This window comes from Odontesthes bonariensis, chromosome 4 (assembly GCF_027942865.1).
Source record: "Odontesthes bonariensis isolate fOdoBon6 chromosome 4, fOdoBon6.hap1, whole genome shotgun sequence".
NCBI classification, from domain to species: Eukaryota; Metazoa; Chordata; class Actinopteri; order Atheriniformes; family Atherinopsidae; genus Odontesthes; species Odontesthes bonariensis.
Window position 1 is genome coordinate 31,779,631 of NC_134509.1, and position 12,327 is coordinate 31,791,957.

The window sequence follows — 12,327 nt, forward strand, 5'->3', positions numbered from 1 at the left end:
TAGGTAATTTTGCACAGCTCAGTGGGTTTAAATGCAGAGTGTCTTAGCCAGGATAACTTAAAGCTGTTATTATGAGTATTTCCACATTTAGGAGAAGGTAAAATGGCTACGTGCGAAGCGAATGAGTTCCATGGGGAGTAAACTGATCCAAAAATAATCATCCAGTTCTGTCTGTCCCTTAATCTTTACTATTTCAGCTTTTTTTTTTTTACTATTTCTTTTTTCCTTTCAGTTTTTTTCCCCCATTCTGTCAGCTCCTGTTAGTCTTCTTCACCTGCAGCAGCTGTTTTCAGCTAAAACACTCTGATGAAGCCATTGTACAATATCTGCCCATCAAATGACAGACAGCTAACAAAGCTGAAACCAAGTGAACATTAAGTAAAGGGGCAGTTAGCAATTGTGAAGGTGAAGACCAAAATGGCTTAAGCGTAACTGTACATCCACTTTGTGATTATAGCTTCTGTTCCATGAACCCAAGCAATTACAATCTTTTTTGGCGAGTAAAAGTGCAAGAATAAGAGGGTTACATAGACTGAAAGAGGGAAATAGTTTCAGTATTAGAGCCCTCTGGGAAAAATAAAGTATTTTTGAATTGAATTTGAATTTAGGAAATGAAGGTCTTTAATCATTTGAAGAATATCTAATTTCTAATTGCACAGCTGTAGAATTTCTGTGACTGTGTGTCAAGGTAATGTCTAATGGGATCACCTTTTACTGCCATCAGCCACCCCAACAAACTGACAGAAAAACTCAGAAAACTAATACAATTTTTCCATGGTGCCTAACTTGCTCATTTGTTACTATTACAATTGTCACTTTTTCCTTTGTCAAAGAAATTCTCTCCATCTTTCTTCTATCTGCTACCCTTTGTTTCTACGTTTTTTTTGTTTGTTTCTGTTTTTTTTAATCAATTTGCCAGCGCACCTCTAAAAATTCTCATTGCAGGTGCAATAATTGTTTATGAGTGCAGCTTGCTCTCACTTGCTGTTTGAGCAGCAGCAATCAGGCAACTGAAGAATGAGAGCCAACACAGCTAATGCCTCCACGGATGGTATTTTTAGAACGGTGGCGACAGCAGCCATTTAATATCCTTGCAAATACGTGCACAGGGCTCCCCTGCATGGGTCTTTGCTTGGTGGTTTGTGTGTTAAAGCATCTTCTCGTGGATGTTTGTAAAAGTCACCAACACCTTTTGTTTGCACAAGTAGGGCAGCAGTATTTCATATCAATAAAAACAACTCCAGCTGCTGTGCAGTCCCATAGAGGCTGACTAGTTGGGCATCACCAACCGCTACTGCCGGTCTTTAAATTAGCTAAGTACATCCTCAGGCGAACAACAACCCATGACATATTACAATGTCATCATTTATATTTTACAAAGAAAGGAGATTTAGCCTGATACACAGCGCAACAGCAAATCTGTACAAACACCTCATATCAGCTGCCAAGCGTGTTGGTAAAGAGATGATGATTTGGGTTTATTTTGCAGTAACAGGACCTGGGTCCTCGCAGTCATTGACTTGACCATGAACTCATCTGTATACCGACGTATTCCGGTGTAAAATGTGAAGTCATGTGTGTCAGCTAAAGCTGGGCTGATATTGGGTCATACGACAGGAAAAAACATTTGGTGCATCATGAAACACAAAGTGCCCTTGGAAATGATTTTACAGTCATTAAAAGCAGACATACCTCTCAAGCTTTGACTAAAGTGGCCACGCACTGCAGCCCAGAAAATATAAAAAAAAACAAGTGAGTGACCAAATTGGTGATCTTTTAATAAAAAGAAATGGAAGCTGTTGCTCAGTAATAGTTGATTTATAACTAATTTACTGGGTACTACAATGTGAAGCTATTGCTTGCAATCCCGCATCATTAAGCTCTTCCTCACAGTTTGTTAACAGCACTTCAGTAACTGCACTGCATTGTGAAACAATGTGTTTTTTAAAGTGATTCCCTCAGTGCTGTAATGTGTGTTCATAGTAGGCTCACTAGTTCCAATTTTTCTTTAATATCCATGGTAATATTTAGTCATATTAAACATGTATATACATATGTGTAAATATTTCTACATATATATTTAGTGATCTTTATAAGTAGGATTGTAAAGTGGTTCAAATCATATATTTAGCTCAGGTTCTATATGTACAACCCTTATCTAAGTTTTTGAAACTGAAAGTGGGGCTGTACCAGCACTGATTACTCTTGAATGGTTGAAAGTCCACTTACCTGAGCAGGAGAATACAGCCGACATCGATGGTGTATGTGTCCTTCATGAGCTACATAACCTTCTCCTCCCCCGTCTCGTTGCGGTGCCATCACTACGCCACTTGAACCCCCGGCTGTCCCTGATGTAATCGCACCAGACGCTGCGCTGCCCACGGCTGTCCCACTCACAGCGCTACCTGTGGCCCCAGCAATGGCTCCGATGCCCCCCGTCATGCAGCAGAGGCCTCCCTGAGCCAGCTCGAGCTCAATTTCTGCGTCCATCTCCGCATCCTCCTGCGCCTCCTTGTTGGAATCATCCAGATGCTTCATGAGCACAGCAACCACCACGTTTATCAGCACAAACTGGGCAGTGAGCACGAAGGACACAAAATACATTGGAGAGATGAACTGCAGTCCATTGTGGCAGCCATAGTCAGTGCCTGGACGGTCCTGTGGGCACTCCCTGAGGGTGTCCTGATGGAAGTGGGAGTTCGAGAAAAGGAAAAGGAAGAAAGAGTCAAACCAAATTTAGCCCAATGCAGGATCACATATTCAATGGCTGAATAAAATGGAGAGAAGTAGGAGAAATGGTGATCAAGTAATCATACAAAACAAATGGGTTGTTGTGTCCACAGTTTTGGCTGGTACTGAATTTGAGAACCATCATCATGGGAAATTCTATTTTCAATGAAAAGTATTTGCTCTTGCACATCTGAAAACAACCGTAAAAATTTCACAAAGCACACTGTCAAATGTATTCAGTCCTGAAATCTAGCCACTTCGGTACTGATTTGCAGTTGGGTATGTGCTTGAGGAAGTCTTGGTAGAGGTGAAGATCAAATACATTTGTAAAACTACATCTTAATCTTTAAACTTTATTTATTCACTGCAGGCTTTGAGCGAACATTTATTTTTCAACATCACCTTTGCTTAGGAACAAGCTCATGACATTTGTCCCACTTAAATATTGTCTGACTCAGGAATTTGAAGTGAAGTCATTCAATAACAGTCCTGCTCATCAGTTTCTTCCTGTGGTAAGATTGGTGTCTTGGTATTTCAAAAAACAGGAACGTGTGCCGCTGTGTATTCCTGGGATATAATGAAGAGCTGCTTTTGGCAGCTCCCATTCTGATTGAGCTCCATGCTGTCACCATTCAATGTAAGGACAGTGAGAACCAGCCATCTTAGATAATTAGACTGCCCAGTACATATGATATGACAGAAGTGAACATATCAACATGAATACATCCAACTGAAATCACCCAGACTGATGTACCTTCATGATGCCATTCCAATTGTCTCCGGTTGATACTTGGAAGAGTGTTAGGAAGGCCATTCCAAAGTTTTCAAATGTAGCATGGCGACTCATGCCTTCACAGGGGTAGTCAGCATTGCACACTAAGTGGGGACAAGATGAGGTACAAAAACATGGACAGAAAGAAGAGGCTTAGAAAGTGTTACAAGATCCTATGGACAAAGATTCTAAACAAATCCTGTACTTATACTGTCATATTTAAACAGACGGTGGCAAATCCACCTTCCAGTCCAAATAAAACAAGTTTGGACACAGCAGTGGGATTGTGCAAGAAAATCACACAATAAATAGATAAATCTTTGCTTAATTCTGAGCTTTATAGTAGACAGTTAGCGAGTAGAAGAGTAGAATTTCAAAAGAAATGTTTCCAAAAGACCTACCTAGTTCTCCAAAAAGCTCCACCCCGAGAGCAGCATAGATGAAAAACAGCAGCATGAAGAGCAGACCGAGGTTCCCCACCTGACACACAAAGAGAAACATTTGTTATGTTCATTCATTAATTGAACGTCAGATAAGCAGTTGAGAGTAAACTCTCACAAATGAATCACATTTTAGAAAATATATCATTCATGTCGAGTAATACACATGTTGCACAGGCAAGATTAGCCTTTAAAGGGACATTATGTAATATATTAAGTCATTTTTTTTAGCTCAAATCAACATAATCATTCATAAGTTAGTCCTCATTGGTGTAAAATGATCTCTGTCAACAATCTCACTTATCCTCCTGAGTGAAGAATCACTTGTCTGTATCTACATAGAGCGGGCAAGCTCTATGGAGGCTGCCATGTCCTTCCGGTCTATGAAAAACGACGAAGTGCCGAGAGGGACATAAAGCACTTCGAAACGCGTTTTCCCCAACGCCAGGCCTGCAAGCGGAAATGACGTAATTTTGACGTCACGTTTGTACGCAGGTATAAACAGAACCAGTCTACGCCATTAGACATTCTCTGGGATAAACCAGCCTGAACGGCCTGCACTTTTGTTCTAATCGGAAGACCATAGTTATGCCACGCCACAGGAGAAGGGATCCTCGTCGCCAAAAAAGCGACAAAGAGAATCTTGACACATACCGCCTGCCGTAGTTCAACAAGTTGCAACGCACATTTGAAAACTCGAGGCGCTAAAGAGCAAATTCATTCGACTTTGCAAAATAAAATTGCACCACTAGATGGGGGAAGAAATTACACAGTGTCCCTTTAATGTAACATAAAACAGTTCTTTTCTTGCATCGGTGGCTGAAATGTCATTAAATCAAACATTTATTCAAATCATAAAATAGTTGCAAACAACCAAATAGATATTTACCGTGCAAGTGATCACAAAAATCATCTCCACTGCCAAGAATCAAGGTTAACTAAAGACTGATCCTTCAAAATTGGGAACATCTACATGAGCTGACTTCAGCCGGATTTGAATATAAAGTATAAAGTTTCAAAACATTTGCAAAGGGGGATATGCAATGCAAATGGTTAAAGAACCCCCTGGAGTGCAATAGTAGACACAAGCAGCACAGCATTAGCAAAGTCACTTCACAGGGAAGCCAGTGGGGTGCTCATGAATACGTGACTGTATAAATCTTTTCGACAAGAAAATAAACTGCCAGCAGAAGAGGAAAGAACAAGATGTATAGCCTTTATTGGAGGAGAAGAAAACAGGAAATAATGAAGGAGAAAAGTGGGATAAGCAGGAGAAGTTAAGCAAACCCCAAAAGGTAGCTTTTCTTCTTCTCCACAGCTGTGCATGTTGATATTTTCTGTTGGATATTAAATGGCACAACCTGGCCTGAAGCAGTTTGCTGCGTGTACCTTGAACCTACTGATGTGTTAAGATCCCTCGGGCAGAGAATGGAAGTGCACAACAGGGATGAGGATGCTGTTCTGCGAGACACAAATTGCTTACTGCAGTGGGAGTACTAAGGCTGGTGTGTGGGTAACTTTACCACGAAAGAACCAGAGTTAGAGCTGATTTAGTTATTTGTACCTTTTGATCTCCATTGCTAACACATCTGCACCGATATGCAAAAGTTTTTACTTGATTTTCTGACTACTGAAACCTTGATTCAGTAATCTGTGTCACGGTGGGGCACATTCTGTTACTATTGCATCTTTGGTAATGTGCCAAAGCTCACACTGACATGTGAGAGGCAATGGCGCCCACTCAAAACTCTAATAGTAGTACTTATAGTAGCTTTATGTCTTTTATAGCTTACATGATCAAGACCTAAAGGTCTGACTTGAAGGATAGAGTGATATCTCGTTAGGAAATTGCAACGACGGTGAGGGGGGAGGGGTTCATTTTTACAGTTTTAGACAAAAGCAGGACTATAAGGATCAGTTTAAGTATTAGTACAACTGGAATTTTATAGTTTGTTTATTTGTTTTAACACTGCTTGTGATTTAAGATCTTCTGTACTGGTGTTCAGAACTTGTTTTTCATTTTTAATTTACTATCGACCGGTGATGCCCTGCGGTTGTGATGATATGATATTGTAATTATCATTATTCAGAGAGAACAAGCTCAAGTGAATGCCTGTGTGTGTACATATTTTGTACACAGACATCTGTCTGACAAAAACCCTCAAAGATGGCTCGACTACAGAATTGATTAGGTAACAATTAAAAACACACAGTGTCTCTCACCATTAATTCATACTGCATATCTAATGAAGAGCTGTTTTGAAGAGAACAGTCAGTCCAGATCCATTTGTGTATGTTTCTTGTATTTCATTGAAAAATATAAGTAACTCCTGTTTTATATGCAGCAAGATATTTTACACTGCAGTGAGCTTGTAGGGTGGATGATGGCATACTAGTTTATCAAGAGAGAAGGAAAGAGGCAACTTTGCATTTGTCTCTTTTTGAAAATCTGATATATCTTATCTCTGCATGCATCATCTAAAAAGTCCTCTTTTTCACTCTTCCACGGTTCCTAGGGACTGATGTAAAAAACTGAATTAATACCAGTCAGCAGCTGTGATGGCGCATCAGGTGTTGTTTGACCTTGAGTGTCCATCTGATAGTCTCTTTGTCATCAGCTTGTAGAGACACATCCTGTAGCAGAACTATCACCACAGCAATGCTATATAATGTGGCATCTGTTCATATCCCTGCAGCAATACTATCAGAGCCGTGCCAAATCCAGTTATGAAACTTTACAGGTATCGAGATCAAAGGTAGAGCCAGAGCAGAAGTGAAATGTAATCCAAATCATGAGTAATTTCAGTAAATGCAAACTTTTCATCCAATTTATCCAAAATATAAAGATCCTAAATGTCATTTTTTGTTAAAATGGGGGCACATGATCCTATGAGACTCCTCCTCCTAGGTACAACCCCATGGGTTGTTTGTTCGTGAAGAAGAAACAACATATAATTAAGATTAAAAAAATATGCAAGCTCTTGTGGTTGTGGGACCAATTCCACCGGATTGTAAAAATGGAATCCATTTGGGTGACAGTAGGTAATGTAACATCATTGTCATGAGAATAATATGAGCCCTAAAAATGTACAATATTGTTCCCATGTTGAAAAGACAACAAAGACAATAATCAAAATTCTCAGATAAAGTGACCATAAGGCCAAAGGGTGGGATGCGGGACTGGGAACCAAAGTCCCGAACACTCCAGGGCAGTTTTAGACCCAGGAATGTGCATAACAAAAGTCAGTGTACTTCAAAATGAGAAGCACATGAGAATGAGAACCCAGTATTATTGTACGTGAGAGCATAGTAAAGAGCCTGAGAGCTCAGACCAAACCTGACAGAAAAATAACAGATTGGGAATTTTATTCTCCAATACTTCAATTTGTTTTAGACCGTGAACAGCTACTGTTCCATCTTTTAGGCACACTCTCATCCTGAGTCATGAGTGGAATTTGTCTAAGTTGTTAAAGCACAAAGCATTTAATGTAACGATTGATGGCTAGTTAATAACATATTTGAGAACTTATGTAATAGTACATCCATCACATGTCAACTCCGTAAACTCTGATTTCATTGTCGCTCCGTTCCTCTGTGTTTTGTTCGCGTATTTAGCGGCTCAAATTAAGAACTGTTGTTTATATGGCCAACATTTCCCAGATGGGTTGCACTGATGGTGCATTCAGTGACAAAAGAGAAACTGGAATTGTCTTCTGACTGGTAAAAAAAAATTAAAGAACACCAATCAGAAGTCAGATTTCCTTGGAATACAAAACATTAAATAAAATCCTGCAAGTGGGTTATTTCCTCTTTTATTTATTTATTTAACTATGTAACTACTGATGAGATTTGCTGTTAATGGCAAAGCAAAAGCAGAAAAATTTCAACTTTCCACTTCTGAGGTTCAGTGAATGCAGCGTCTTCTGAAGTGATGCAGAAATACAGAGAGAGGAGGCTGGATAAACTGTAGGGTGACATATCTGAACGGCCCAGTGAATAATACATTTTCAGATATTAAGGGACTAAAACAAAATGCCAGAGCTGTGCTTTTCCAGTTGTAAGCGACTTTAGACACCCCATATATGATCTAAAGCACAGCGAAAAGTTAACTTTTTTCATAACGTGTCCCCTATAAGGCAATGAACAAACTACCTATTGAGCCTTTAATTCCCAATGAACATTGCAACTGAATCTTACCTCGAGGGATTTCGCAAACACCGGCTGGCCTTACATATTCACAACTAAATCGTGTAAAAATGGCCTCTGGAAAACAATTCCTAAGGATATGAGCATTCTAACCTAAAGCTTCAGATAGTTTGTTATACAGAACCATGTGGGGTGTGCCCCATAGAAACAGTTGTAAAGGGCAGACACGTTAAAAATGTAATGGAAGAAATACCTTTGAATCAAAGTTGAGGAAAACATGCTTGTAACCTTATAGGTATTTTGAAAATTCAGCTGCCTCACAGGATAAAACATTATGTTGCTGCATTAAAAGAATGTACATATTTCTGGGACTGTAGATGGAGAATGTCAGCAGCCTTAGCCTTTAGTGCACCAACTAAAAGCACTGCCATCATTTGACTGATTAAATGGCAATGTGTGTGACATCTCTGAAAGGTCCTGTGTTGGACTGACATTTCTAAATTACAGAGTGCTCCGAGTTAATGATGCTCAGCTAGACCATATTTAACATAATTGTACCAAAACAAGCCAAATTCTTGCCACTAACTCCATCTTAACCTGCCTTCATCACAAAAAAAAAGCCACAGTGTACGGCATTGGAAAACTGAGACAACTTTGTCTTAATGAGACAAAGCAAAAGGAAACACAAATGCTATAAGAAACGGGGAAGTACACAGACAAAAAGTAGATCTGGTGAAAAATGTTTAGAATATTATTGAGTTTTCTGCACTTCACCGCCATCTCATGACAAACTGCTGCGGTTTGTCTCATGAATGTGATCAGACAGCAAGGCTGCCCCTATTAAATCACTACAAACCCCTTCCTCCAAGTTGGACGTAAGTATCTCAAAATGAAGGTGAAAATCTGCATGTGAATGTGGGCACTTGAGAACAGTGTCATGCCTTTTCTTTTTACCAGCAGTGGGAATAAAACGTTGAAATTTAATGCTGAAAATATCTTTTTTTTCTCCATACGAATCAGAGGAGCAGTAAAAAGTTAGCAGGGTGTTGTGGCATTGGGGGTAAAAAAAAAAGTCATGGTTTTCACAAAGCATTTATCAATGCCAGTCGTTTATCATTTCGCAAATGTTAATTAACTCCTGGGTGTCCTTGTGATAAGCTCAGAGAGGATGTGTGTGTGTGTGTGTGTGTGCGTGTGTGTGTGTGTGTGTGTGTGTGTGGGGGGGGGTGACATATACCTGAGGCAGAGCCTGGACCACCGTGTCAAGCAAGGCTCTCATCCCGGTTGCCATTTTCAACAATTTCAGCACTGCAGAGAGATCACAGACAATGTGACAACTGTGACCACTGCACAAACTGTAACATTTTAAGTTCAGCGTGAATATGAGACACTTTGGACATGTGTTAGGGTGACAAACAATAAAACAAGTCCTGAAAAGCAGAAGACAGTGAAATCAAAGACAGAAATACACCACAAGGATAGATCGGATCAGTATAAAGAAGTAGGCAGAGAAAGAAAGAGATAGAGCAATCAATAGATTGAATTGGTTTCCAGTCTCTTCGCGAGACACCCTCCACTATTCCCAGCGGTCCAATTTCTGGAGGAACCAGGCTGATGCTACTACCAGTAGTGGAGTGAGAAACCACATGTGTATTCAGCAGCAGTGGCCACTCAGATGATATAACCTCCTGGGATGTGGACACTCCACAGATGGTTGAATGTGCAGATATGCATACGTGTGTGTAAAAGATAAGTTGGATGTGGGGGTAGTAGTGCATGGTTGGGGTTTACTGAATCATTATCCAGCTCTGCAAAGCCTCTGATGTCCAATTTTCTTCATTTTCTTGGCAATAGTATTACTTAGAAATAAGAAGTGCTTTTTGTGACTTTTGTGTTTATTTGGCAAGAAAAAAAAAAGTTTGGAGGTTAAATATATGTATATTTAGCTCTTTCAGAAGCATTCTCTTTCTCTGAAACTTAATGATGTACAAGGACTTGGCTGCATTAAGAATCCTGGACTGCACTTTCAACTGGCTAATGGACCTTTACAGTAAGGTTTACTGTAATGTAAACCATTACAAGATTTACTGTAATGCCTGCAATTAATTGTTAAAAGATAAGCCTCAACACTACTACCGCCTGTGAAGCATTGCAGTAAATTACTTCCATAATGGGTCTCTCTCCCTGGCAAAGGTGAAAAGGTTCATGAGTGCTTTGCTTTTGTTTCTATTTAATGTCATCAGGTGAGTTAACTTACTTAATTCCAGTTGACCTGATTGCAAAGTCACCAGTTGGATGTTTGATGATACACCTGATGATAATGCCAAAGCAGGCCCTGGTAAGTACAGTAATCAGCTGCTAATGCAGAGATACATTAACTTACTGTAGAATAAATTGTTACAGGGGAGAACATTTTCTAACATATGCATAAGCATTTTTAAAGCTTGAAATGAACCAGGACATTATCCAGCAGAGGAGCTATATATATTTGTTTTTAAAAATGTTTATAATGTTTTTAAAAACTAACCACTTATTTTTGTAAATTAAAAAAAAAATGTTTGGATGATTAAGAAACATTTTAGAATTGCTTCTCACAGTCACACAGTTAACACTCATACAGAACAGTGAAATATGATTAGGGTAAAAAAAAAAATCTTAAAGTCACTTGTAGCCCTCAAACCCTCAAATACGCCTTTTGCTTCTTAATTACCACTGGCTGCTGCTGTTTGATTAGCATATTACCCATAAGTCCACTCAGCAGTCCCTGAGCAACATAGTGGAGGGCAGAGGGTGATGGCATGAGGGCGAGGATTAAGTGAGATTGATGTAATTACTCATCCTCCTCAATGTGAAGTTAAAACAAATTGTTGCAGCCAAAAGGGCTGCTTTAACTTTCCCCAAAAGCGATAGCTGAGGGGCTAAATGAGAGTCATATATAAAGATATGTGTTCATTTGCCTTTATTCAGAGCCAATGAAGGCAACAATAATGTCAATTTTACAGGTACATAAGATATAAAATGTGTAATATCGTGTTACAATGTACCTTCTCTCTATCCTGAAGTTATCTGAAATCAGAGGGTTTTTATATTTGGGGCTCATTAAATGCAAATCTTCACACTGTGCCAAGCCGGCGAATAAACATCAGACACAAAATGGAATTATTACTGACACCATTGCAACTTTTACCACCTACAATAATGTAAAAAAAGATAAGTAGAGCTGCTTTCAGCTACATGTGTTGCAACACACTGATATTACCACTTCTTAGAGCTAGGTAAATACAACTTCAGATGAACAGATGTTTTTGGTCAAATAAACAACACATGTGATATTTATGTACATTGTGTTGTTTATTTGACCAAAAACAAAACTAAAATGCACAAGTCGCAAGCGAAACTGCAAATAGTACATAGTAGCAAAGCAGAACAGGTCACAGACACATTTGCATTTTCTTTTTGGTAACACCAGTAAAAAGACATTTCCCTTATTCAGGTAAAGGCATGAGGTTTTTAAAGACTTACATAATATGTTATCTTGGTTTTACAGCCCTCTTACCAACAGAAGTGAGATGCAACAATTGTCTGTGTGTGTTCATGTATACCTCTTGCTATCCTGAGCACCCTCATGATCCTGATTATTGTAGGGTTGATGGGGAGTGAGGCGTTGATCTCAATCTCCTCCAAGGTGATTCCCATCACAGACAGCAACACTATGGCCAAGTCCAGCTGATTCCATCTACACACACAGGAACACACGTCACCCTTTCAATGTACCAAAATATTTTGAACTTTGCCAAAGTACACTAGGGTTGTTATGCTAATTTGTCTATGAATATTAATGATCTGCATGGATTCTGTGCATAATTTACATGACTCTCCCACAACTGACTTGGCAAAGGAATGGCCAACAGCCCACAGATTTCCAAAGGCCTGCACCTTTCATCAATAATTATACTAGTGATGGGAGAAGAACCCCAGGCCCATGTAAGAACTTACAGCCTCAAAACACTTCTAATTAAATTTATGTTGTCTTTTGCATTTTAGAGGCAATTAGCGTGACACTAGGAATGCTACAAGCCAAAACATTTTAACTGCGAAATCATCACATGCTAACAATTGGTTAGGAACCCTTGGCCTCAAATTTGAACACACTGCAAATTTAGTTTTTGCATGTGGGATGTGATCATTTGAACGTTGCCGTTGACATTTGGGGTTTGGAGGGGTGGTAGAAACAAAAGA

At 39.4% G+C, this 12,327-nt stretch overlaps 1 protein-coding gene across 1 annotated transcript in view; it reads right to left on the reverse strand.

The window, feature by feature from the left end:
* The window catches only part of LOC142378949 (voltage-dependent T-type calcium channel subunit alpha-1I-like), a 158,818-nt gene that overhangs the window by 17,572 nt on the left and 128,919 nt on the right, over positions 1-12,327 (reverse strand). The window contains exons 27-31 of the mRNA XM_075463966.1: positions 11,691-11,824; positions 9,326-9,396; positions 3,904-3,982; positions 3,485-3,606; positions 2,230-2,682 (exon numbers count right to left, since the gene is read on the reverse strand). Of these exons, the coding sequence (XP_075320081.1) occupies positions 2,230-2,682; positions 3,485-3,606; positions 3,904-3,982; positions 9,326-9,396; positions 11,691-11,824 (859 nt within the window). The remainder of the gene's footprint in view (positions 1-2,229; positions 2,683-3,484; positions 3,607-3,903; positions 3,983-9,325; positions 9,397-11,690; positions 11,825-12,327) is intronic.